We start from the raw sequence: 27,320 nt of genomic DNA, 5'->3' as shown, positions 1-27,320 counted from the left end.
ACCAAAACATGTCATTTAAATTGTTTTTAATAACCCCATATTATTACACACAATTGACATAAACACAACTGCAACCATAATAATCCACACGTCACTTTCTGTTAGTGTAAAATAGTAGTGTCAAAGCTTAAAATTATTTTCTTTTCAGCCAGCTGAAAGGGGTCGCTTAATTGTTTTATCAAATAAACCAGTGCAGACTGACAAAGGTAATGAAAGGTTGCCATCTACTGGTGAAGATCCACAAACTGACAGGAAAATAAATTCCCCTAAACTCGGCATTCAAGTCACATTACAGAGAAAGTAGTCTACCACGTGGTGTTGTTTTTAGGGTTAAGAGTATTGTATCCAACACATGATGCATTTCATCAGAGAAAAACCTCTCCAGAAATACAACTTTCGTTCCTCTTCAATCTTTCATATTCTTTTTAAAAATCTGATGGCAGACTTCTCCGTCACAGTACAGTTCCTAAAAGGTCATAGAAATACAACCAAATGTCATTAATTAGCACAAGGCTACACGTTTAAAAACTGTATTTAAATAATTTCTGGTAATTTATTTTGGTGCATTATGTGGGAAAAAAGATTATTGTTCAAAATCCTACCAGATGTAGCTTGTCATCTTCCATCCAGTGAGCCCAGCCCCTGTTCTTCTTCTCTCCAGATTGTTCACACACCAGTTTATTCCCTTCCCATGTCACTAGTGACTGCACAGATGGCACAGAGGAAGAGTGTAAATCTTAACACAGAACAGTTGTAGCAGTCCACATACAAGGTACAGCACATCTCATGTTAAAAGAAAAATGGCTTTAATCTCTAAAGCTCATTAGTACTTTTAGCACACAGCTCTTGCCATTCTTTTTCACCTTGACACGTCTGTTGTCCAGTCCCTTAGTAAACTCCTCAAAATGCTGACCCACTCTAAAGGTGATGATGTAGTTTCGAAAAGTGCTGGCTGTTTTGATGATGTACTGGTCCCCTTTCTGCTCAATCACTTTCTTCAGCTTCAGCTTCAGAGCAATCTTTTGTAAGTTAGGGCCTATACCTGAAGGCACAGACATTATCTCACATGAACCTATACATAGCATAAATAGAACAGCTAAATATTATCCCCACAGCGGCTATGCAGTTTGGGACCAGTGTTAATATTGCAAAACAATACATCTGTAGGTATTTAACAGCATATTTTAAGTTTGACATTTATTCAGATATAATTCCAGACAATAGTCTTAAATACCAAACCAAAATAATAACATTTAAGGACATACCCAGTGCAACCATGTATCCTTCAAAATTTACATTGCTGATGATTTCCCAAGTACCGCAGAGACTGGCTGGCATTTTGATTAACTGTGTGTCCTCCTTCTGAGATGTTTTTTATAAAATATTATCCTACAACTGTTGAGTTGAACCCAGCCTGAGCTAATGCTGTTCTGAGAAATACCTGCAGGTATAACATTAGGTGTGCCCTTACCTTGCTGCAACATGTAGATAATATGAAGTTGAGGGAGGTGCTACCATCAGTGTCAGGTGTAGGGAAAGGCCAGACGTGTTTAACTGGTCCCACTGTGTTGTCCACTGAAGCTTTTCAACAGTACTTCATGTGTCAGACATAATTTGCACATGTATACAAAAGTAAAAAACTATCCTAATGTGAAAAAGGAATGCTTTTTCCAACATGGTTAACTTGCTGAATACTTTTATTTTGTTCACACAGAAAATTTATTAAACCAAAGGCTGCAACAAAAACGTCATGAATAAATAAAGAAAACACAAAATCCAACACTGCTACAGCTATAAGCAAAATCCAGAATTATTTAATATTCATATTATATATTTACATGTAATCATTTGGCAGATGCCTTTATCCAGTGAGGTGAAGCATAAGGCAAGCTAAAATGTAAGTCAATAAACTTCCAGAGTCAAACACCTGCTGCTCAAAGTGAAAATGCAATGGAATGGAATGAAAAAATGTCTTGGCAGTTACTCTTGGCAGTTATTCTGGCATGCAGCCTAGAAGGTGCTGATGCAACGGTTTTAAAAGCAGTTTTTATCCTTATGGCTTCAATTTATCAGCAAGCAGGTCAAGTGCTCAGGCTCAAGATGTTGAGTAGGTTTGTTTTAGCCTACATGTTCAAAAACTCTTTTATATGCTTTTCGCATAGGCATTATTTAGCTGTTTTAAAAGGATAAACATGACTGTATGATGTATGGAGAATCAGAGAACATCAAAAGTGCCCTCAATTAATTATGCACCAACTCTGATACCAATATCATGTAATCAACTCAAAATAAGTCTTTGGTTCGCTGAAATTTAAGTCACCTTTTATATTGTGTCGGTGGTGATCCCCAACACGCCAAGGTAACTATTTGTTAGCTCTAGTCTAGGAGTCAATGTGAGATAATAGTGTTGTAATCGCAATGAAAAGCTTACAAGGTTAAAACAAAGAGCATTGTTTATTTCATTTCATAATCATAAAACCCGAACAATGTAAGCATTTCATATAAAACTGTAAAACTCTACTTCAGTAGCACACACAAGCTTTATTTTAGGTATCCTCCATGCTGGTTAAATTGCTGCTCTTAATTTCTACAGAAACACTCTCATTTCTTACAAGGGGAAATTGTTACTACATTTACTCAACCCAGAAAATTCCGTGAGGATTTGTTCCCACCATTAAAAGTCTAAAGTGTAGAGGAAGCACTCATGAGCTAAAATGTCTATATTTTTTTAAGTTCACAGCAAACCCACAGCACACACACTTATTTTTGCTGCTTCATGAGCTTGACGAGGGACTTAAAAATCTCTGAAGAGGTGCTAGAACCACACCAGCATTTTTCTGTTCGCTCTCGGCACTATACAGGTTGTGCTCTTGTATATAGTGAAGCACATTGTCTGGCAGCAGGTACCTGACGCTCAGACCTCGGCGAATTGCCCGCCGCACATGAGTGGCTGAGATTTCATTGGTCACCCACTCTTTGACCACGTGAATGTTCTTGCGATAGTTCCACAGCATGTCTGATTTGTAGATGAACTCGTGGGGCTCACTGCCACTCCGGGTGATGCAAACCACACCGTAATGGCCCAAAATCTCAATGATGTCCTCCCGCTTCCACAGATTGGGTACCCCAAATGACTCTAGAACGTCCGCTCCACACAGCAACATCAGATGAGAGCTGCCTGAATTGTACAATAGAGGATTTTAAAAAAAATCTATTTTTGGATATAGATTTTCTTAAATAATAAATTAATTGGAAAGTCAAAATTATTATTAATATAAAATTGCGATCAAAAACAATGACATAAACAAAGAAGCACATGAAAAGTAAAACAAATAGAGAAAAATGTGAAACTACAAGGAGAGAAAAGTTTAAGAAAGCTTTAAGAATGATTCAACAGAAAGTGAATCAATAAACGTCCACTGCAACATCTAAATTCTAAATATTCAGATTACAATGATATACATCACAGAAAAGCAGAAAATCAGCTATATGATTATTCTATTATCAAGAGTTGATTATTTTCTTATTGCAGGCCCAAGGCACATGTTTATTTACACTATTTAACTGTATATATTTATATATACAGCTACATGTTCTGGAGATTTACACAGTTTAAAACTCCTGTATCTAGAATAAAGTTGTAAATTCAGGTAGTAAACTTGTCACTGACGCATGCAAGGGTGTTTTTTTTTAATATAATTTTATCCTTGAAGCCTTGACTCGTCTTGTCTGTCTCTACTGTAGGTAGTGTGATGAGGTGTCACCCGACACACCACACCTTGTATATCCACACCTTAAAACCATTGTCTTCTGTTATTAAGGTTAATGCAACAGACCATGAATACAGTAAAAGGAAGGTGAGACTTGTCACCCGTCTGGTTAAGGGAGGAGTTGAACATAGGACATTGCTAGCAACAATTGGTTTACTGGTTGAAGACATGGTGTACATGATGTACCTATCTTTTTCTGATGAGATGAACCTTTAAAATATTTTTCCTCTTTTCGTCTCTTTTTGGCGTACTTGACGGTGTCCACATCATCATTGTTCTGCTCTGCTGAAAGTAGCTCCTCATAGTAATGCCTAAAATCAATGGCATAAAAAAGGTCAGCTTTCTCCCATATATCATCATCATCATCATGCTTCACCTATTTATTATTTCTTGTGTAAATTACATATGAATCAAAATTTTACTTTAAGTTTGTCTTACCATTTAATATTTTTTAAACTTTCAATTTGCAAAAGCTTCCTTTGGGTGACTACAGTGGATTACATGTAAAAGCTCAGCTACTCCTTGGTCTACAATATCTTTGGTAATTATTAGTATCTACAGTTTCACATATGCATGTTCCTATTTGTTCCTTTAGAAAATAACTTTTTCAAACACATGATGTGTCTCTGCTAATGTGGCTTTCAGTCTGTTGGTCTAACCTTATTATTTAAGCTTACATTTTCTGTTTAAATGACCTTATTCGAGGTAGCAATCATATTAGACTAATATTTATAATCATTTTGCCCTGCCTCTAACAGCCTGCCATTTTGCTTTCACATGACAGCAGCATGTCAGACATGTGAGATCAAATGCAATTGAAAGCACAAATTACAAAAGCTCATTTCCAAACTTGTTTATGTTAGTAGGTTTCCAAGAACAGGACATGTTTCAGTAGTTTTACAATACACACTAAATCCCTTAGTCAATCTGGAACATCTTGCCACATTTTGGTAAAGAGCTGTCAACAGTGTCAGTATTTCTTTACTTCACAAATGTATTTTCAGTAAAAACATACTTTAAAAGAACAGCTTACAACTGTGCAAGTGCAATTCAGTACAGCTGGCTGCAAAGTCCAACATAGTATCAACATAGTATTTAATGCACTTAAGGTAGTACAAATTTTCTTTTATCGGAAATTACAGTTACATTTTAATTCATTTATCGGGTTTTTTTTAATATACTGTATCTACACGCCTTGACCCTTTTGTTACATAATTATGATGAAAAAACATTTGTACTAGCTGAAGATGTATTGTTATTATACTAGGTTCAGGGTTACATTTGAATCCTAACATAATAGAAATGCACATGCAAAATCTGACTGATACCCCTCCATGGTCCCAATATTATATTATGGTGATGACAAAAAAGCTTTTCGGATGCAAAACTTAGTTATGATGGAACAAAATATAAATTTAACCTTTAATCAATAATAACATTTAATGTAACATGTTGGGTCTGAGGGGTAATTTCAAGCCCATTAGGTATGTGTGTGCCAATGCATGTAAAACCAAATGATTACACTTTTGCTGTCAAATATAAAGACACAATTGTAGAGCTTAAATGACTTAATAAAACTTGTTATAAAACAAGCGATAAGAACCGTGAACTTACCTAGCGACTCTAGCTGTCTCCACCCACTCTGGCTGCAAGGTTTCCCACGAATCAACAGTGATCCAGTCTGATGAATCAGTGGCCAATCTGGCCATCTCCAGACGATGGCGAGCCTCTATCAAACCTTTCTTTTTATAGGCATCACCAACTGGAGACATTATGCCTTTTACCACCCTGTACTTACCTAAGACACAAAGGGAAGACGGAAGTCATAATAATAATAATAATAATAATAATAATATAGATTAGGGCATCATCTAAATCAAACTTGGTAACGTTTGATTAAAATGAATGTGTATCTTAATCTGGATAAATTTACTGCTTAAAATACCTAAAGTTCTAATTCATATTACAAGCAACCTGTGTCTTCCAGATGATCTCGTGCCAGTTCAAACATCCTCAGGTGCATGTTGGTGATGGGGTTGAAGGACCCACAGGCCAGCAGGACCACTTTGATTATACTTGGATGCTCCATGCCTTATGCTGGACCCAGGCATACACTACAACAGCAGAGCACTAAAAGTTAGTGAAATAACTAAATGTAAATGTAAATGTAAAATCCTATCTTGCATATGCATTTCATTTTTTTTTTTCCTTTCGGTTCATCCCGTGAGATTAGGGTCGTCTGGAAACTGGAAACTTTTTCAGTTGGTAATTTGCTTAAATATTTTCTCCTGTGCTTGTTTTGTAACTCACTTGTAAGTTGCCTTGTTTATGGGCGTCTAACAAATAAATTAATCTGCGGTAGGATTAGATACAAACGTTAAGAAAATGAAAACATATGGTTAGCTACATGTAGCGCTAGCGCAGTTAGCTTTAACTGTAACTAGGCTACACGAGCTTTGATTGCTGCCACCAAGGTGAACGTACAAGACGTAAACGTAAACAAAACATAAACCCAGGAATGAACCTAAACAACAAAGCAATCACAAGTACATTTTTGTGAATATTCGTTGTACTCTCGTGAAAAACAGCGGACCTCTAATGTGTTTTCCGTGCTTCCTGATAGCAAAACGTGATTGGTTAGAATCGATGCATCGTAAGTCCACACCCACACCAACAGTCCGAAGCTGCGTTCAAAAACACAAATCACTAATGACTCGACAAACACTAGTTATTTTGTAACCGTATCTAAAAGTGGTAGTTGTTCGCGGAATCCCCTCGCACTGATTAATTCGATTTAACGGCATATTTGTCTAGCTGTCACTCTTATCACAAGACAGGTTTCCATCCGTTAACAAAGAGTCCTGGTGAGTTGCGTCTTTCCTCATGCTAGCTAACCACTTAGCTAACTAACCAAAGAGAAAGGTGCTTTTAGCTATTAGATTAGACGCTGTTTGATAACATAGTTAACGCCTAGTTAAGTGCGCTGTCGTTCTTTTTGCTAGTTCCACATGCGTAATTCGTTATCTATTACTGTTAACAGTCCACAGATAGCGCGCTATGTTTACGTTAACTACGTTGTATTTGGCCTAATTCGACGTTAACTGTAGGTTAATTGGGACTAAGATTAAATCCCAGTGAAACAAATGTCTGCTTCCTTTCTTATGCCCTAATTTTACGTCCTTCCTAGGTTGGAAATATAGTTTAACCAAAGATGGCTTCTCGTGGGAAAACAGAAACTGGAAAATTGAAGAAAAACATGGAAGAACAACTTGACAGGCTGATGCAGCAGCTTCAGGATTTAGAGGAATGCAGGTGTATTACAGATAAATAAATGAGTTACAGATAAGTTCTCAAAATACTATATAGGCTACACTCGATTTTCGCTTATACTCACTTCTTGTTTTTAATTTTTTTTTTAGAGAAGAACTGGATCAGGAAGAGTATGAGGAGACAAAAAAGGAAACCTTGGAGCAGTTGAGTGAATTCAATGAGTCTCTGAAGAAGATCATGACAGGAGACATGACACTTGTGGATGAACTCAGTGGGATGCAGCTGGTATGGAGAGGTTAAAGCTTATGAAATATCTAGCATAAAGTGATCTAATTTAAACAATGACTTTTTTCCCTTATGTCTCTATTTTCATCAGGCAATCCAGGCTGCCATCAGCCAAGCATTCAAAACACCAGAAGTAATCCGACTTTTTGCTAAGAAGCAGCCGGGACAACTGAGAACAAGACTATCCGAGGTTGCTATGACTGCAATGTCAAAAACAGGATTTTTGTTTTTGTTCAGTGTATTATTGTATTTATTAACTTGATCATTCCTAAATATTAATTTTTCCAATGCATGGCCTGAAAATTGTCCTCTAACTGTTGTGTGCCCAGATGGAGAGAGATGTCATTGTAGGGAAACTGTCACGGGAAGTGTACACACAGCAGAAAATGGAAATCCTCACAGCCTTGAGAAAACTAGGAGAGAAGGTGAGGAATGCTTACTGGCTCGTGTTCATGAGTCCACATAAATTCTTCAGCTTAGTCATTTTTCTGTTACTAGACTGATGGACCAGTTGTTAGAAAAGACAATCATTTTCTAATGTTCTAATTGTCTGATCAAATCATAAATAAATGACATTATTATTTCTTTGTGGCTGGTCTGACAGCTTACTACAGAGGATGAGATTTTTCTGACTGAAAATGCAACAGCTACTCTCAGCCAGTTTGAAAAAGTGACTGCAAACCAAGGTGAGAACAAACTTTTATAATTTGACATATGTAATTACAAATATAATTGTATTCATACATTTTTAATCTTTTTTGCAGGGTCCGAAGAGAAAATCATGGCTTTGGCTAGCTCCGGGGTGAAAACCAAGGCATAGTAGTTATACAGAAGCTTTGTTTTAATTCTCTGTCTTTTATTACAAGAAAATGTGCCTATTGATTTTGTAAAAAAACTGTGCACTAGTCTCTATTGTTGTAGATAACACTTTCTACCAGTATTGTTTTATACCCCTCATATTTTATAAATGGCTTTTTTTTGTCCAGATAAATGTACAGTTGTATTTTAAGTACGAGCAGGTGATTTGTTTAATTTTAAGACATACATGAATGTAGAGGCTAGCCCAAGCAATTCGTGAGAAATAATCTGTTGTGATTGGTGCTGTATTTCAGACTGGGTTGCTGTGTTTATCTGTACTAACGTAAAAAAAAAAAAAAAAAATTCAACTTTCTGTTTGTCTGTCTTTTATTTTAACCAATGTGTGCTATGCAATGGGATTTGGACAAAACCCCAGATAAAAGACATACAACTTTAAACTTAATGACATTTTAGTCCACTTAACACTATCAAGTCATATTGTGCAATATGCATTGATTAAATGCATTTGGCTTGATATTATGTATAAAAATATATGTAAAAGTCACAGTTCCCTGATATAAAATGGAGCTGTTAACTAATGTGATCAGGGAGACAGGTAGGAGGGTACTTATGGGGTGACTGTGGTACAGGAAGGTTGAGCAGTTATCCACCAATCCTGCAGTTGTTGGTTCATTATCAGACTCCAGTTACATGTGGAAGTGTCCTTGAGCCCAACTTAGTTGCTCCCGGTGAGCATTGGCCCCATCTGTGTGTGATTATGAGTGTGAATGGGTGAATGAGAAAAGTGCTATATAAGTGCAGACTATCATTTACTCTGTGTGTCATTGGGAAAGAGAAAACTGGACGGTGGTGGAACAAGGATATATATACAGAGAAAGAGGTTAGCTAAGAAGTGGGACACAGAGGACTAAAGAGAGTAGACAGGAGTACAGGGAGATGCAGTGTAAAGTGAAGGTGGAGGTGGCAAAGGCCAGACAAAGACGACTTGTAAGGAGGGAGGGGTGGATTTGTGGCGAGGCAGAGAGTGGGTGATGGAAAACATGTCGAGCATGTTATAGTGATTAACGATAAGGATGATGTGAAATGTATTGACTGGTGTCACGAGTGTGGTGAGAAGATAGAAGGATAACTTTGAAGAATTGCAGAATGAAAGAGAATGAAGAGTAGAAGAGGTGACTGGTGTGGTGCAGGAAGTAGCAAAGATTAGAGTGAAGTGAGGAGCGTGCTGAAGAGGATGAAGAGTAGAGGAATAAAGTTGATGAGCCACACAATGAAGTTGTGGGACAGAGGAGTGGAAGCTAGGCTAAGGGCAGAGATGAGCATTTGTGAGCAGCAATATGGTTTCATGCCTAGAAAGAGTACAACAGATGCAGTATTTGCTTTGAGGATACTGATGGAGAAGTACAGAGAAGGTCAGAGGGAGCTGTATTGTGTCTTTGTAGATTTAGAGAAAACGTATGACAGGGTGCAGGACTTTAAGTACTTAGGGTCAACGGTTCAGAACAATGGAGAGTTTGGAAAAGAAGTGAGGAGGCGAGTGCAAGCAGGTTGGAAAAGGAGGAGGAAAAAATTTGTATCAGTGAGAATGAATGAAAGGAAAGGTGTTCAAGACAGTGGTGAGACCAGCAATGTTGTTCGGCTTAGAGCCAGTGGCACTGAAGAAGGAGGCAGCGCTGGAGGTAGCAGAGCTTAGGATGTTGAGGTTCCTTTTGGGAGCGATTAGGATGGACAGGATCAGGAATGAGTACAACATAATTACCACCATGACCAGATAAGTTGCCGACCAGTTTGGCTGCAATGTTAGATGTAACCCAGACATGCAATGGATGTTGCAATCTTTGGATTGATCATTATGTAGGGTTTAAGCAGCCATCACATGAAAATTATACAGCTTGATGAATATTCATTGTAGTTGTTTAACTTTAAAGAAACATCAGGTCATTTAACAGTACCAGAGGCAATGTGTACCACTCTGTATGCAGTTGTTCAGTCTGTTTTGGAAAAATGTTTCAGCTGTTTTCACCACCTTGTCCTGCCTCTGTGAAGTAATTGACTGCAGTGCAATTGACTGCCATCAAGTAGAATATTGTTTTATAAAACATTGAGCTGGGCTGGCTGAAACAATTCACAGCTTAATGTTAAAATGCTTACAGCATCAATCTTCATGCTTATTGATGTAAATGTTGTAATTGGTGTCGACAGCAAATGGTGTTTTATTTATTGACTGATTTATGTTACCTGACAAATGCTGTGAGATGTTTTATTTTGAAGCTTTAGAATTAGAGAATTGTATTTCCACCACCAGAGGACACTAATGCTCAAGATTTAAAACGTACTCAGGGCGTGTACCATTAGTACTATGTTAACGCTAGTGATACACTTTCACTACATTGAAAGAAAACAAGAATAGACTGAAGTGATACCCTATCTCATCATCCTTTATTTTGTTTACGAGCAAGCATCAACTTCACTACAATTTGGCTTTCAATTGGTAGAAAATTGAGAGCAGCTCCAACAAGCACAAAGGAAGCATCCATCCATTCCTAAAACATCGTGACCTTCCGTTTTGAGCTAATTTTAAAGAGAAAACTAAACAAAAAAATAGATATCTGGAGTGTTGTGGATGTGTGAAACGGACAATCGGAGAATCACATCTCCTTCCTCACTCCGGTCTCACAACCCCACATTGAACAAACACAAAGTTGTGGTTCATGCAAAGTCAATTTCCCGTACATCTTAGTATGGCTGCATTTCAGTTTGTTAGGCAGTGACATTCAATTCACCCAGGTTACAATTAGTTCAGGGGCTGATCTGAAAGCATAAAACCCAGAAAAGTGGAAAGGATTTTACCTCACAGTCAGTGTACACATATCAGTGACATATCATATTGTACTTTAAGCTGCAGATGAAATGTTGACATCAGGTGTTTGACATAATGAAACAGAGAATTTCAGAGCTGAAAGGCGAATACCCTTTGTATATTTCATGCTGCCCCCAAATCATTTCCCAACTTAGGCAACAGACACTACCAAGTTTTCTTCCACTATACATAAATAGGTCAATTAACAGTATACCATGTGTTTTGCCAAAGCATTGTCATTATTATGTACTGTACATGTTTCAAAAGTGGATTCTGTCAATATGATTTAGAACAATATCTATAGGAGATACAATATGAATCTACTTCCTCTACACATCAACATGGACACATGACATCTATGTAAAACATTTGTCACTTTTAATAAAACTAGCTGTGGACTATAGTTACAACAAACTGAAAGAAATTGTAATCCCCAGCTCTGTAAGAAAGCTAGCAATAAACAAAACAGAACAATAACCACAAATTAAAGAGCATAGATGCATTTTGTTAGACCTGCTACTTGCACTAAGAACAGCAAAAGGCACTCCCATCTCAGTCGGCTCAGACCTGGCCGCCTTTTTATTCCAAGTCCAAGTCATTAGGGAGGGGAGATTGTTCACTACATTTCCACCGACACACCTCTAAAAAAATATCATACATTAACAGGCTCAACAGTAGCCTGGAAACTGTCTCCTGAAAAACATTTTATGTGTTGGAGTTGAATTTTGGCTGCTGAAAATGGATTTGCAAAAACATTTCTAATTCTGATAACGCCACATTCTTTGCACTGCAGTTCTGATCGGCTTTAATTAATGCAGGTTCGGGAAAATATTCACATTGTACTTGGTACCCAACAACATGAGACAAACACTAAATAGGTAAATGGGAAAGTACATTTGATTCTCATCTGAAAGATATACACAACAGTGGTGGACAACAATGTCTAAGAGGAGACAGAGTTTGGACACATTTTCCTAATTAACTGTATAGATTTTATACTAATACCAGAAGGAAAATAAGTTTACAAAATGTAAACAAATATCTTAGAACAACTCTACAGTACAGTTCCATGTACAATTAAATCTATTGCAAAAAATATTTCATTTTAAAGATTCAAACAAGATGATACATTTTTATAATGTTTCCTTTTGCAAACTATGCAGCCATGCCCTTTGTGTATAATTCCACAACCTACTATAAGAACATGTTGACAATGCAACAAGAAACCTGTTTAAAAATGCATCTAATATATGTATTATTGTTTCAGGTTAAATAGTTGTACCATGGAACATAAAGTTGCAACGATGCAATCCTTAAAAAAGACCTTAGGTTTCATTTATCTCTCCAAAAACAATGCCAGCAAATGCACTATTCAACCAGGCTCCACTAAAGCTCTGTCTGACATGAATCTGCTTGTTCAGTAGTTTGAAGTTTTTCCTTCCTCCCTCTGTCAACACAGCGGGACTGGGATACAGTTGAAAGGTTTTTTAAAGCTGCTGCAGAAATCTGTACTTGTCCAAATTAACTAGCAGAAATGGTAGTACCCATACTTCAAGATCAACAGGACTACAGTACCCGCTGGCCTGGTGTTTGTACCAATACACACAAAATGACGTTTTGTACATTAACATTTCTCTAAATAAAATGAAAATCCCTTCTGTACAACAGTGAGATCCACTGGGAATGAAATACACTGACGCCTAGAGTACAGCACTGCCACGTGTGCAAGCAAAGCAAAACATGAAGTGGAAACTATCCTGCCTAAAAGAAAAAAAACAACAACAATAGAAAAACAAATTCCTCTTTGAGAAAAAAAGAAACAGAAACAACAAAATGGACACCCTTTGTCATGGAAACCTCTGCTTAACAGTCCTGGGTCTCTCATTATGAAGCAGACATTTTTTGTACAAGTGTGATGGAAAAGCTTTTGCAGAAATTTAGCAACATGCTATAGCCTCTGTGACACAAATATTCTACATTACGGACTGCGTCATTTTTAGATACTGGACCCTGTTGATTAGGCCTTTACGAACACACTGACTAATTACATTGTTTATATTTACAAAATCTTTAAAAAGCAATTTCTCTACACATGACTTCTCAAATATCCTCATGCACTAAAAGAAAATAAAAAAGAAAATGCAGTCTACCTGTTAAAAGCATCATTTTGTTTTACTGTGGACTACAAGTCAAGAAAACTCAAGTCAAAGCTATATGTGAGTTTAGTGGCAAACAAATCTAAAAGCATTAAGCAAAAACATATGGAAAAAATATTTTTCTCCATTTGAAAGCCGCATGTCTGAGGGAGAACAAAAGTGCAGGGTTGGCTTCCTCACACAGTTCAAAACAAATGTAGGCCAAGTTTTCCTGGGAATTAAAATATAATAAATAAAAAAATAAACAGTAAAAATCAGCAATCTGGTGATGACTACACTACACTGAGTACCACCACTAAGATAACAACAGGAAAACTGACCATATATAAGCTGAAGGGAATTTTTTTGTTTTTCTTTGTATTTCTTTAACATCATGGCTCCATGAAATGACATGAAACTGTTGTGGGGGAGTGTGTGTGAAGTGGTTTGTATGAGCATCTGAGTGAGCTGGTGATGTGTGTGTGATAGATTGTGTTGCGTATGTGTGTGTTTGTAAGTGTGTGTTATTTTAGTAAGTAAGGGTGGAGTCGTCCCATTCCAGCTGCTGCTGTCTGCTGGCCCCCTGTTGGTCCTCTGGCTCCCCGACCTCCTCATCTTCGCTACTCTCTGACTCAGCGCTTGTGATGTCATCTTCCTCCTCTCCATCCTCACTCTCCTCTTCTTCTTCCTCCTCCTCTTCACTGCTGTGCTGGTCCTCATATGTCTGTGTTGGAGAAAGGGGGAGAAGGAGAGAGAGAGAGAAAAGAATTTATACATTTAGTGATCTGAACCTAAGTTCATGTGTTATAGCTGCACAACACTATCATTTTGTTGTTTGTACAAAGACTCACAAGTTACACTTTTTTGAAGTTTTGTTTATAAAATTCTAATGAAGTATTTTTTCAGCAGCATCAAACATGCGTGTGTTTTTATCTTATTAAACAAAGTACCAAAGTACTTTGCAGTACAAAACAAAAACAAAACAAAACTCCATACTGAATAATATTGTGGTAATTAGGCATAATAATAATTGCACACATTTACTCAGTACTGAACTTAAGTACAATTTTGTGGTACTTTTGGTCCATTTGGGGGTATTTTTACTTTTTTGTCTTTTTATTTTTTCATTTAAGATAAAAATATGTATTTTTACTGCACTACATTTATTTTACAGCTTTAGTTACTAGATATTTTTTTTTGCAGATGTAGATTCCTAATACAAAATTAAATTAACTGATAAATGTTGATGTATTATTGGATGTATCACCTCTCAGTAAATACTGGTTAAAATAAGATCAAAGATCACAGCTATTTTTTTAATAAGCTAAATAATTACCATAACTTCTTTGGCCATAGTTTTCATGTTTGAGAGTTTGTTGAATAAATCTAGACCGGACTTGTACATTCATGTTATCAACAGCTTCAAATCCTGTAATGCTTAAATCTCATTGTTTTCTTAGAGGAGAACTTCTACTTTTCTACTTTTTGAGTACTTTTTTAGACAAATATTTGCACCTTAACTTGAGTATTGACATTATGTATTTCTACTACCTCTTACTGGGGTGATGATTTCAACTAAACAACCAAGCCTTAGTAGCTCTTGGCCTCAATGGCAAATTAATTTGTAAAATGAAACTTCAGTAACCGAGCGTCATGTAAAAACTTGTCACTGCACCCAACACAATCAGCCAACTGGTTATGGTGATAACAAAAAAGACAGAGACAAGACAAGAGAAACAAAAGATAAGCCTCTGAATACAGCTTTTCTAAATGCTCACTGAGTCACTTCTCAAATTACCATTTGCTGTGGGTGAAATGGTGTTCATGCCCAACACCATAATTAAATTCATACAGATTTACACACATTTTACTGAGTAAGGATGTGATGCTCTTCTGTAATGGAATTCAATTTTGTGGTTTGTGCTGTGGCTGCTCTACATACTGCAACACCATGGCTCCATTGATGCAGTTCTTTTATTGCTTAAAGAAGGAAGTGAAACAAAGAAGCCAGTCGCTGCATCATAACAACTTGCTATCAGCAAAGAACAAAATGTAAATAAAATTTGTTGCAACAATACTGCTGACTCTTCAATAAGAAAATGACGCTTAGCATTTCTAGAAGACCATAGTATTAGAGCTGCACCCAAAAATGATCACAATCTCACAAAATTAGAGAAGCTGGTCGCACAATTAATTAAATATGTTTCTTTTATTTCAATTAGCAAGCTAAAACTCCACAGATACATAGAACAAGGCCTCTACGCACAGAATTGTCAGTCATAAAAGCTCAGATGAAATGCTGTCTAGGCTGCAACCCGAGCACGTTTAGCAGAGAAGTAAAACTGGCAGACAGTTTTGCAGAGGCTAATCACAAAAAGATGTTACTTCCCTGCAAACAAAGCGTGTTTTTACCTCCATTGGGTTGACGGTGATGGTGAGGGCTGAGTCATCCCAATCCATCTCGTTCTCCTTGCCATTCTCCTGGTCTCTCATGGTGCGTTGGTGTGCAGCTCGGATGCGGAACACACCCAGGATGATCATAAACACCAGGAAGCTAACACACACCACAATGACAATGGTAGCAGCGCTGGGAACCACTGTGAGCAAGAGAACAAACACACAAAATGTAAACTATCTTGGATTTTCACTTTCACACGTAAAAACCATGCAAGTGCTTTGTATGGGGAGACACAGCTTCCATGTTTTTCAGAGGACATTTCAAGGACTTTAATTTCATGACAGTAACAGGCTTTTAGTAAACTGCAGATAAATGCTTTCTGCAGCTCTTGGTGTGTGTCTCTCTTTAAAAAGCTTTGCCTAGCTTCTGCCAACCTGCTCCACTTTGGCCCATATTAGCAGGAAAGGGCTCTTCTTGTGTGGTGACAGGCTTAGTGAGCCTGACAGCCTAGAAGATTACAGAGGCCAGGAAATAAAAGGTTGTGCTCAGAGCACCGCCTGTACAGATATCACAGACAGCACTCAAGCTTAATCCCCAAACTTGTGCCATTAAAAAACAGTGTTTAATGTATGTCCTACTTCTGGTTAATAGACTGTGATCCATCTGCCTGAAGGCTTACCACACCAAATACCTTTGCTACAGAAAAACAATTAAGCAGATTACCAGTTCAATTCTGAGCTGTGGTATTAACTTTACCAGTTAAGTGACTTGCTCAAACGATCAGAAGTTTAATTAAGTTTATTTCACTTTAAAAAGAATGAAACTGATACATTATTCAGCAAGTGCCAGTAAAATATATATATTGTAACACGATGCCACAAATTCCGTTTTTAGGAAAGATGGAAACACCAGAAGGGTTTTGTGGCACTTAAACAGCGTAGTGTTTGTATCCTGTAAGTTGTAAGTAAAGGAAATATGATCTGATTTTGTCTTATCAAAGTTAAAGTTTTTTTTTTACCCTAACACATGTTAGATTTGTATTTGTCAGTACCTGAGGCTTGGTGAGCGTTGACCAGATTATGACCAGAGAGATCCACAGAGGCATGGTGGACGGGGTTAATGAAATTTGGCTGAACCATGGCATTGTTGGCATGCTCCACAGGGTTGGATGTGTGGATTACATTCACCTAAAAAGGATAAAAAAACCCAGAAGCTTCAAAAGAGGTCTAATTTAGATGTAGTGTTTTGAGGGGTGCAAAGATACTGCAGTAGCAGTACGTTGTCAGTGCGTCACTATTATGTGATATAACTGGCAAATGGTCAGTCATACCTCGACCTTAAAGTCATTGCTGATGTAGCGACCGTTTAGTTCAGAGCAGACCAGCTTGAATTTCCTATCAAAGAGAGCCTCCGTGTGCCAGTTCTTGTAACGGATAAGATGCAGGACCTGTTCATAGTTGGCCATATTGTTCACTCCTGGAACAACAGAGGGGAGCTCATGTCAAAATGGAAATAAGATCAGCAGGTTACTAGAAATTATTAAAAATATTACTATGTTAGAAGAGACTGACAGGCAGCAGAGTTCATGTAGGTAATTTACTTTAAATTCAAAAGGTTTACAAAAGTTTTCCATTCCATGTGAAAATGCTCTTTTCATTTTATAATTTTAATCTTTCGGTTTTCTAGTAACCAGGGCTGAATGCTAGTTCAGACATTTCTTTGGCCTGTACCAGTAATGACAAGCCCCAGGTTGGAAGAGCTCATCTCCAGGCCACGCTGCTGTAGCTGGGACATGTCGACCTCCAAGCTCTCATGCTCCCCGTCCAGCTCATCTCCCATCACAGTCACTTCGCACGTGTCCAGGTTGTGCATGATCTCCTCTGACACCACTGTCTCTTGGACTGAAAGGACAACAGAGAAAAAGGATTTGAAACAAGGACTTTTCATTCTCACCATTCATTGTGCCTGCAGTGTAAAAGTGTGTGTCGTTAGTGGTTATTCTGAACCAATGCACTTTTAGAAAAACCTACAGAGAGTCAAATGTCTTCCTGTTTATGTGAAATTTCAAGTTGGGTGCCTTTTGATTTTAAGTACAACAACTATTTAACAGGTTATTTAATTTAAGTCAAAACAGAGGAAAACGATTTATCTCAAGAGATCAATTAATAAAAATGTAATAAATTTGAGGGGTAAAGAAGTAGAATGAAGCACAAAAAAGAGGCAGACAGGTAAATATAAATGGGCTCTGATATGCTGGTATCGGACCACATACTTTGTACATAGTGTTACCAGTTATAGCTCTCCATCGTGAGCTACCGGTTTGCCAGTGTTAGCAGCAAATTATAAAATGTGTTAAAAAGCTGTATATTGCAATTTTGCGAGTAGACAAGTCTGTCCGTAACTATACGTTCTATTAGTTTTATTTTTTTTTTAACTGAGGTGTAAAACACATTGGAAGCAGCTAAGAATCACACAACATAAAAGTATTTCAATAGTATTTAGCTTTATCAGGTACCACGCTTTTTTTGAGTGACATTTCCCGTCTAATTTTAATTTTAATGCATTTAAATAGCCCAGCCAAGGTGGTATATGTTATTATTACATGCACATACTGCATTCAGCATTTGACTTTGTTCAAGCTCCTATAAAATGATTTTTAATCATCTACTTTGGCATCTCCTGTTTGGTGGTTGTGTAAGGTGGGGCAGGTTAATACAGGTAATAACCCAGATCACTGTAAGCTCTTTTTTCCCATATGGCCTGCTGCTCACCACAGGACATTGTATCTTCCTGTATCTGTGTCAACCTCGGTGTGTGTGTATTGCCTCTACTCTTACAGTAGCTCATGTACAAGCATCACAGATGGCACAAGTGGTCAACTGACCACTCCCATAAAGTAGTAAACAACTTATCTCTTTCCTCCCTCCCTCCCACCAAGTCCATTCAATCACTTCATCCTCCAGGCATAATCCTCACCTCACCACTAGATATAGACAGCTGTCAACTGTACAATTGCTTTATCTGTGGAACCATTAGCTGACTAAGTTAAGTCAAGGAACTGGATGAAGCATCACTTTGTAATGTAACTCAGAGGATGATCAGGTTGTTCGGGGAACAATATCTACAAATTCCTTTGAACTTTATTAGGGGTTACTAAGATGTGATGTTTGCTTTTCTCCCACCTGTGGGGTCATCATCAGCTCCCTCTGCTGCTTCAGACTCAGTGTCGGCCTCCACTTCTCGGGTGATAGTGCTCACAATTCGTAGCTCGGGAAACAGCGTCACGCCTTCCTGGCTCTCGAATTCGGTGGCGCTGCGAGCAAAGTGGTCAATGCCGCTCAGGCTGATCTTGGGTTCTTCGGGCTGCAGCACCATCACATAACCTTCAGCATCCGGTACTGTTACACAGGACTCCTCATTGAAGCATCTGAACCGAAAATTTAAACACAGAAAACTGAATCTTGTATCATTTAATAGAGATTAAAAGAGATAATGCTGAGATAGTCTCTTACATGTTCATAACAAACATGACAAATGAATGTGAATAAAGTTGAGCCACTTGGACTTGAACAACTGTGTGTAGGGCTAAGGGGAAAGGAATTTTGGGGTGAAAACTCTAATTCTCGCTAACCACATAAACTACATTTCCATGTACTGCTATTCTCTTTTAGTGTCCACATCACTGTTATAAAAATTTACATCAAAGAGAATTGGAGGACAAGCTACAGAATAATACAGCTCTTCCATCTTCAATAACAAAACATCTCATCTTGAATCTCTTTGTTATGGAAATCAGTGAAATCTCTGACCTCTACTTTACCTCAACAAACCCTCCAGACATTTAAAGCAGAAAGACGAAGCCTCTCTGAATGTCGATTAGGCAGAAAGAACACGCTTGAGCTGCTGCTGACTGACAGATGAGGTGACACGACAGAGAAGATAATAACAACTAGTGAAGTATTTTTGGCTTCTGCTACTTACTTGACAGTGGTGGAAATGCGAAGGTGCCTGATTCCAGGGGTTGGGAACTGGCGGGAGTTCAAGTAGGAGATGTGTTGCATGACCTTGTCAAAGGCATCTACATCATCACCCTCCACTGTCAAGGAGGACTGATTAGGGTTGAATTCCACCTAAGAGAAAAAAGTAAGACAAAATTCATTTGGATTTGAGGCAACATTGTCTACAATTACTAAAAAATAGTGGAAAGCTACTTTTATAAAAGTGTGTCACTTGCAAAACACTTATGTTCACAGTTCAGAGAATGGTGGTGGTCTATCTTTAGTTGGTATGCTGAATTCATGCTATTATTTATCTTTGGATCTGAGAGGATGCAAGATAACAATTATTTCTTGTTTTTGCTTTGTGTCTAACGAAAGCTTTTTAAAATGTAAGATACTGTATCAACCCTCTTCAATCTGTTGAAATCATTTTTCTTTTTTAGGGGGTACTAAGATAAACAGTTTTCTACATGCACAATTATATTTGTACATGATGTTGTCTGTCTGTCAAACACCTTGTTCTCCTCACCTTCACAGCTGAGGCTACCTCCTCAGGCAGCTGCACGTCCAGGCCTTCCTTGCAGGTGTACAAACAGTCAATCACCTTCTTATTCTCCAGTTTGCCAGGCCGGATCATCAGCCCTGCAAGGTTCCCTCTGAAAAACTGAGCCATCCTTCCACTTCCACCTGGATACATCACAAGGACATGGGGAGAAGGCAACAATAACAAGTAGAAATTAGTTACTCAAGCGTTCATTCAACAGACTCCAACTGTTCTGGGCCTGGCAATAAAGCATGTTGTCTCAGTGTAAAAAGCTGAAGTGAATGGAGCTCATGCAAGTTAGTATGTGTGCCCCTACAAGGCCTGGGGCCCAGAGAGCGAGACAGGAGAATGTTAGATGAGATTATACATGCCTTAGACACATGCACCATTTGCATTAACAGGGTGAACCACGGCCTTACTGTGGGAAACAAAAAGAAACTCAAAGAAGCGATTATCTAAGATAATGATGAAATTAATCCTCTTCAGTCACTTTATTTTCACAAAATAATGGAACCATCTTAAGAAGTCCAAAATGTGCATAATACATAAGACTATTATATTAAATTTGGAACACTGAAATTTCCTAATAACTGAGTATTTCAGTATTGTTATAGAGGTGTATCAATCCTGTAAATCAGAGGTGAATTGATAATGATTGTGTCATGTCTCCCTGCTAAACTATAATGAGTCACTGCACCACTGCAGAGTCTGAGACAAACCAAGGCCTCCACATTTCAAGGTCACACAGTCCAGTGATGTATGTGTGTGTTTGTGTGTGTGTGCGCGTGCATGTGTGTAGCTCTGATATCTGATATGGAGGAGCTAAAGCTTCTGACACCAAGGTCACATTCTGAAAGAAGTGCCTGCACTGCCACAATTCTCAAGCCAGGTCAGAGTTTAATACTGATTATATTTCTATTTGTGCTCTGCTAGTGTATCGGTTTATGGTGAGAAACAACTGCATTGCTGCTGCAGTCCAAAGAGCATATACTGTAAATGTAGGATGATAAACTGCAAAAGAAAAAAATATAATAATCAGGCAGCATTAAAATCACACCAGTCTCATTCACACTGCATCGTGCTGCAAACAGTTATGAAAAAGAAATCATTCTGCATCTAGAATGTATAAGAACCATTCTAGTAAAAATGGTATGAGGATGCAATTAGCATGGTGGGGACATTGTGGACACATGGACATATCTGAGGAGAATGGTAAGACTTGAGCAACCTGAGGTGGGCTCAGAGACTGTCTCAGTGTCATTGTCATGTCCTGAGTTTTCTGTAAAGGACAGAAACAAAAGAGCAGGAAGAGACAGGAAAGTTGAGGATTACAGTGCATTGTTTAAGATTCTTAAGAGAGTTAATACTGCAAAAACTAACAATAAATCAACATGCACTTTTACACTTTCCAATCAAAAGAAAAAAATGATTATCAGGTTGCACCAAAGTATCTCTTTAACAGAGTGTCAAAAACAGCAAAAAGTTACAGGTTTTAAACATTTCTCCAAAATATTTCTGTTTGTCTGTGTACCTTGCCAGCAGGCACCAATAGTTAGCTGAGTCTCAATCTTGGAGGCGTGCAGTGGGTAGTCCTCTGTAACCAGAAAGGGCTCAAAGGCAGCCCCATCCACAAACAAAGACACAGTGGGGAACTCGACATTCAGCACATAATGATGCCATTCTTTGTCACACACCTGGTGAGAACCCAACAGAGGGAATAAAAAAAAACTGAAATTCAGAATGGGAATGTTTCACAGTACACTGAATTATGTTTTTAAAAAACATGCTAAAGCAGGCCTTTGTTCTCCTAACTTGCAGAAAGATTAGTGGTAGAAGCAGCTGACCTGGTCGAGTTTCCAGTGAAATTCTGCTGGTTTGTAGTTCTCAGCCTCAGATGGATCCTGGCGGAGGAGGAGGATCAGCCTACAGTTGTGAACGTAGAGCGAGTAGTGGTGTCGGTTCATCTCTACAGAGGAGAATACGAGAGGGAAGATCAGAGTGTAAAAATTGTAACTGTAAAATGTAAATGTAAATTGAATATTTTGCAGCGCTGAATGAACTGTAAACACTTTCATGTTAAACTAATTTCTAATACTAAATGTGTTGCTTACAAACCTGGAAATGCTTAACAAAATCTGTCAAATAATGTCAAGTACTGTCATGATGTCTTTAGTAAAATCCATGCTTGGGTGAAACAGCTATAAGCAACAATTAACAATTAACTGGAGTATGGTATCTAGAATGGAGAACATGAATGGTGCTGAGATCATGGGTATGGAAGTTTCCTGTCCAGGGCACAGCCGCTATGATGTAATCCTACTTATATAAGCAGTCGGACAGGAGCTGATGACCCGCCTCCCCCTCACTGGCCATGACACAGACGTTACAGTCAATAAGATTGAGGAGCTTGTAACCACAGGCAAATTATACAACTGGTGACAAAAATGGAAAGGTCAGCGAGAACTCAGCAGAGGTGACAGATAATATAAGTGCGTGTTTTTGTGTGTTAGCCAGAAAATTAAGCAGAAACACTAACGATAGCCGGAAGTTACATTTGTTTTATTTAGGCATATTTTCAGACACCATATGTGCAGCAATAATAAACTGACTAAATGCAAATTTTTACTTCTTCAGCAGATATTGAAATATATTACAGGGTGCTGACATGTTGGATCTTAAAAATTTTTATGACCTGTTTGGTTCAAACTTATGGTACAGTGCATTACTGATTTTATATATATATTTTGCAGTCCTTCATTGTAGTTCTGGGATTCCGGTAATTTGTAGTGATACTGTGTTACTGTACAGGCCTTCTGTTAAGCAGGTTTGTTTAATAAATATCATACCAGTAAACACCAGAACCATAGCAATATTAAATGTTTTACCTAATTGTAGTTCTGGTATTCATGTAATTTTGCTGTTCTTGATGCACTATATGTGCACAGGAAAGAAGTGTCATTTAGGAAGATGCTGAAGGCAGCAAGACCAAACACTGCTGGAAAAAAAAAAATCAAGAGTGGGTGGGAAATACTTCTTCAGAGTTCAAACGACAAAATGGCTATGGACTGTGAGCAGTCACCCACCAATTTCAGAGTTGCTGGTTCGATTCCTAGCTCCTCCTGACACATATTGAAGTGTCCTCGCGCAAGACACTGAACCCTAAAATAATTGCTAGTGCAGGTCACTCTTTAAAAGAGTTCTTCAACTCAGTCAACATTTCCTAACTAAATAAAACTTGGTTTAAAAGTGAAATAATATAATTGTCATTTATAGCTATTTAGTGGCAGGTCGACTAGACTTTTGTTTATTTTTGGATCAGAAATGATGCCTCTGCCTATAGTGTGTTTTTAAAGTTTACTTGTAAGCCAGTTTCATAAAGGTCCAGGTGCATCTAAAATGCTTATTTCAGACAAGTTTTAAATAATTATATTCTTTTCCAGGGCTGTTACCTGTCTTGTCCGAGTTGCAGAGGATGCTCTCCTTCTGATGAACCCCTGGCCCATGTCTCATCCACACAGAGATGGTAAAGGGTTCTTTCAAGCTGGTGCTCACTCTACCATCGGGAACCTTGATGGCCTGGGTACCATTAAATTCAAAAACCTGGTCGCTGTCATGCCCGTTATCAGTGGGAAGCCCTACTGTCCAGTTGGTGGAGCTGCTCGGTGCAGGGAGAAGCTCCACGGTTCCAGAGCTGGCCCCTTTAAATAAACAATAGCAATAAAAGAGTTCACAGGTAGTTAAACTGGGCCCTTGGGTTTCCAAATACTGACAAATACTGATAACCATTTCCTGTGCAGTTACTTACCACACAGCTTGTGCAGTGACTTCTCAGAGTAGGTGTCGCGGTCACAGCCCTTTCCAATATGGTTGGTTTCCAATTCAATAATGGCCCGGATGGAGGTGATTGGCTCATCACAAGTCTCCAAGTGCATACTGGGGAAAAGTGCTAGGCTCCCCGTGCCAGGCTCATATTCAATCCTTTTATTAAAGCCTAAAAGAAGAAGAGGTAAGGGGAAAGAAAGAAGCCTTTCAGCCGAACACTGATAAAGGGTAAGCAGTCAATACAGGGCCTGTCAATAGTGGTTACTTATTAGGAAGCACTTTAGGACTTTCAAATATGGTAAAAGGTCTAGCGGCTTAAAGAAGTCAAATAACCCTTTTGATAAGGGTAGCCTGTGTGGACTCTGTATTGGTGGATTTCTTTTGTTCAACAGAGACACACCTAACCAGAGATGGCTGGCAAGCTACAGTGGGAGGAGGAGAGCTTTGATACCTTGCCAGCTAGGTTTGCAGGTGGGCTTGACGCTGATCTTGACCAGCACGTCCTCGGAGGCACGGTTCTTTCCACAGTCGTAGGCAGTCACAGTCAGCTTATACATGTGTTCCTTGCCATAGCTCAGTTTCTCTGTGTTTTTGATAAAGCCTGAGCAAAGAAAAAGTGTGTGTAAGTGTCTGTTCCACTCTTTGTTTGATTTCAAAGCTGCAGCTGTTCTAGGAAATAAAAACAATTCAAATGACAGATATAAAAAAATCGTTTGAACTGATAGCAGCACACCAAAACAAAGTATTTTAGATTAAATATAGAACTGCCAGTTTTACCATAATGGCTGACTAAAAATCCTCACACAAACATCCCAAAAGCTATAATAAAAAAGCCTAATAATTTATTACTATGGCTACATTGTAATAATGTGATTGAGATGTTTCTCCTTGAGATGCTATACTGAGACTTTATTACTTTATTAAGTCATAGACAACATGACAATTTCCAGTTAAACACTGCCACCAACATTATGTATTCTCTCACCAAATATCCTCTTTAATTGTGTCTTTTTCCTCTAACTCAAAGTAATAGCTTTACCTGATGTCTTTCTTCAACAGATCCTAATTTTTCTTTTAAAAGGCAAAAAGATAAATAATGGATGGCTGCCCAACTTGGGTGACATTTCAAGGAGACCATCACTGTCTTGCAAGCTGCTGTGAATTTTGAAACATTGCTCACACAAATCAATAGGCAATGTGACGTGTGTCAATACAATCCCAGCTCTTAGGCATGGGCTGCATCTATTCCCCAATGAAGCAACTATGTGATATCCTCACCATCTTTGTCAATGGTGAAGGGCACATCTGGGGTGATGATCTCATAGTTGCAGATTTGGCTAAACTGGAATGAGCAGTCAGCATCCACTGCCTCCACCTTCAGGATGCTGTCATACTTCTTTCCCTCGATGATGGTGGCTTTGTAGGACTTCTCCTTGAACACTGGTGAATACTCATTGATATCATTCACCTGGATGTGGACAGTGGCCCTGACAGGGGCAATAGCAAGTTAGGACACCTTGTTTGCCAGAGAAAAGAAATTCCTTATCAGTAAAAAAAAAATACTATAATGTCAGACTTGATAATGATGATGCCTTAAAGTTGGTCCAATTTAAATTCACACTGAGCTATTATGAACAAAGGAATTAAGAAATCATTTGGACTGACAGTTTTGGTGACTCATAATGCATCCTCAGTGTTTTATGGGCTCACAGGCTTGGGCTTCATGAAGAAATGCGACTGCAACTGGACCTCATTATGGATGCAACTAATTATTCTTTTCATTATTGATTAGTCAATCAATCAATTAATTAGTTAATTTTTATCTAGAAAATTATTTGCTGTGAAGTACACTGTAGTTGCTTAACCACAGTGAAACTAAATTGAAAACTCAGAGCTGACACTGGGTTATGAACTGGCAGAGGCTGACTCACTTGTGAGATTTTTTCATGTTGGCACCATCAGGACCCTCTCCACAGTCATATGCTTGTATGGTGAAGGTGTGCTCCTTCTGGAGTTCGCAATCCAGCTTTTCCTTGGCCCGCATGACCCCCTCGCCAGTGGACTTGTCTAGAACCACTGCCTCAAAGGGGACATTCTGTCCATGGATCCTGAAGCCGCAAATCTCACCTGAGCATGTCAAGAGCCAAAAAACAGTTTACTCAGAATTAATCAGGACAGGTGTAAAATGTTTTGCTCACCAAAATAACAAAAATAAAACAAAATAAATTCACGCGCAAAAAGAAAAAAAAAAAAAAGGCCAAGGAGTTGTAGATTGGGGTGGGTGGTGTCTGTGGAAGAAACCCAAAAGCACTGTCATGTGGGTGAGCAGTTGAGGCAGTGGGGGAGGGTGTGGGACTTTAAGTATCCATAAATAGAGTGTCTTTTCGAAGCCACTTGAAAACATTGCATCCAGTCATGCAGGCAGAAACCGAAAAGATGTGGACAGGCATTTCACAGGAGTACTTAAGATATATTAAATCAAAAATCATGAAACCAAGTCCAAAACGTAATAAAGAGAGAACAGTATTTGTAGTGAAGATCATTTATATCTGTAATAAACAAAGCCTCGTGAGTAAAGAATATTTAACAAAGAAAATAACTAGAAGCAAGATTGATTCTTTAGAGAGCACTGTGATAAGGTGATCCAGCACCAATTCAGCAATCAAAACCGCAAAGATCTGTGAAAGAAAAAAGTCTAGAAAACACCTTGAATAATTTTTTTTTTCTTAATTAAAAAAAGTCTTCCTGTGTAATCTTGCCTCTCCCCCAAAACTACTGCAAAATGAAATCAAATAAAATCATAGAAAACATAACGGTACAAGAACAGTATTCAAGCAAAATAAACTGGATGAGAACTGGGGTTAGAAATATCAACTTGCTTGACATCCACATCAAATGACAACTGCAGCCATGCTAATGGTAGAGATTAGTGGTGGAGAAGTAACTCAAGAAATCCACTGAGGCAAAGATGCAACAACAGAAACTTTGCAGCAGAGAGAGTTTGCATTGGTTAACAATCTCAGCAGCTTTCATTTTAACATTTAAATGACAGAAAAGTCTACAGGAGTCACTGTACCTGCACAGATTACCGGCACAATAAACATGTTGGTGCCTTGAAGAAGTTAGTTTTCAAGACACTTTTCCTCTATAAATATCAATTTTAGTGTCAGTTTCTGTTCCAATTGCCATAAGTATCAAAAGATAATAAAATTATCATGTTCTATTTTGTCCCAAAAGTTAGCTAACCTTTCCATATTCTTTAATTGATATGATTTGCAGAAGTAACCAAGAACTCCTGTTTTAAATCAGCATTGTGTTTCCTGGTGACAGCTGAAAAACTGTTAGGGTCTGCAAACTGCAATGGATGTCTCATGCACAGATATTTCTAAGTACACACAGCCCCACATCACACTTTTCAT

General features: G+C 38.2%; 3 protein-coding genes across 9 annotated transcripts in view; 1 reads left to right on the top strand and 2 right to left on the bottom strand.

The window, feature by feature from the left end:
- Positions 1–9: 9 nt before the first annotated feature.
- rbp7a (retinol binding protein 7a, cellular) lies at positions 10–5,884 on the bottom strand. Of its 4 annotated transcripts, XM_067527992.1 has the most exons (6): positions 5,745–5,884; positions 5,385–5,568; positions 3,981–4,081; positions 864–1,072; positions 603–704; positions 10–466 (listed from the first exon to the last, which is right to left on the bottom strand). In XM_067527992.1, exons 1-6 carry the CDS (start codon positions 5,857–5,859, stop codon positions 407–409), a joined length of 771 nt encoding a protein of 256 aa, XP_067384093.1. In that variant the 5' UTR covers positions 5,860–5,884; the 3' UTR covers positions 10–406. The 4 variants fall into 4 exon arrangements, with proteins under 4 accessions (XP_067384093.1, XP_067384092.1, XP_067384090.1 ...); XM_067527991.1 differs by lacking the exons at positions 3,981–4,081; positions 5,385–5,568; positions 5,745–5,884 and adding an exon at positions 1,266–1,471 and having other exon boundaries at positions 864–1,042; XM_067527989.1 differs by lacking the exons at positions 10–466; positions 603–704; positions 864–1,072 and adding an exon at positions 2,436–3,178 and having other exon boundaries at positions 3,957–4,081.
- Positions 5,885–6,957: 1,073 nt separating this feature from the next.
- lzic (leucine zipper and CTNNBIP1 domain containing) lies at positions 6,958–8,465 on the top strand. Its single transcript, XM_067527993.1, has 6 exons — positions 6,958–7,082; positions 7,190–7,325; positions 7,417–7,515; positions 7,655–7,750; positions 7,930–8,011; positions 8,090–8,465. The coding sequence occupies exons 1-6, from the start codon at positions 6,982–6,984 to the stop codon at positions 8,143–8,145; spliced, it is 570 nt and encodes a 189-aa protein (XP_067384094.1). The 5' UTR covers positions 6,958–6,981; the 3' UTR covers positions 8,146–8,465.
- Positions 8,466–10,561: 2,096 nt separating this feature from the next.
- The window catches only part of clstn1 (calsyntenin 1), a 33,474-nt gene continuing 16,715 nt past the window's right edge, over positions 10,562–27,320 (bottom strand). For 2 of the 4 annotated variants that reach the window (XM_067527983.1, XM_067527984.1), the window contains 16 exons: positions 25,833–26,028; positions 25,180–25,388; positions 24,353–24,502; positions 23,885–24,070; positions 23,529–23,777; positions 21,924–22,045; positions 21,611–21,773; positions 21,308–21,358; positions 20,065–20,222; positions 19,519–19,667; positions 18,720–18,964; positions 17,268–17,438; positions 16,868–17,013; positions 16,589–16,724; positions 15,552–15,736; positions 10,562–13,863 (listed from right to left, as the gene is read on the bottom strand). In XM_067527983.1, coding sequence (XP_067384084.1) covers positions 13,669–13,863; positions 15,552–15,736; positions 16,589–16,724; positions 16,868–17,013; positions 17,268–17,438; positions 18,720–18,964; positions 19,519–19,667; positions 20,065–20,222; positions 21,308–21,358; positions 21,611–21,773; positions 21,924–22,045; positions 23,529–23,777; positions 23,885–24,070; positions 24,353–24,502; positions 25,180–25,388; positions 25,833–26,028 — 2,711 coding nt within the window. In that variant the 3' untranslated portion in view covers positions 10,562–13,668. The remainder of the gene's footprint in view (positions 13,864–15,551; positions 15,737–16,588; positions 16,725–16,867; positions 17,014–17,267; positions 17,439–18,719; positions 18,965–19,518; positions 19,668–20,064; positions 20,223–21,307; positions 21,359–21,610; positions 21,774–21,923; positions 22,046–23,528; positions 23,778–23,884; positions 24,071–24,352; positions 24,503–25,179; positions 25,389–25,832; positions 26,029–27,320) is intronic. The other 2 variants (XM_067527985.1, XM_067527988.1) reach the window with 1 other exon arrangement.

This window comes from Channa argus, chromosome 13 (assembly GCF_033026475.1).
Source record: "Channa argus isolate prfri chromosome 13, Channa argus male v1.0, whole genome shotgun sequence".
NCBI classification, from domain to species: domain Eukaryota; kingdom Metazoa; phylum Chordata; class Actinopteri; order Anabantiformes; family Channidae; genus Channa; species Channa argus.
This window is presented reverse-complemented; position numbering and strand designations above follow the sequence as displayed.

Coding starts and splice junctions, on each gene's coding strand:
- rbp7a (XM_067527989.1), bottom strand. CDS start 5,859: ATGGAGCATCCAAGTATAATCAAAGTGGTCCTGCTGGCCTGTGGGTCC. Junction 5,569..5,744: donor AGATCATCTGGAAGACACAG/GTTGCTTGTAAT, acceptor TTTGTGTCTTAG/GTAAGTACAGGGTGGTAAAA. Junction 3,179..3,956: donor ATCTCATCAGAAAAAGATAG/GTACATCATGTA, acceptor TGTACAATTCAG/GCAGCTCTCATCTGATGTTG.
- lzic (XM_067527993.1), top strand. CDS start 6,982: ATGGCTTCTCGTGGGAAAACAGAAACTGGAAAATTGAAGAAAAACATG. Junction 7,751..7,929: donor TGAGAAAACTAGGAGAGAAG/GTGAGGAATGCT, acceptor CTGGTCTGACAG/CTTACTACAGAGGATGAGAT. Junction 8,012..8,089: donor AAAAGTGACTGCAAACCAAG/GTGAGAACAAAC, acceptor TCTTTTTTGCAG/GGTCCGAAGAGAAAATCATG.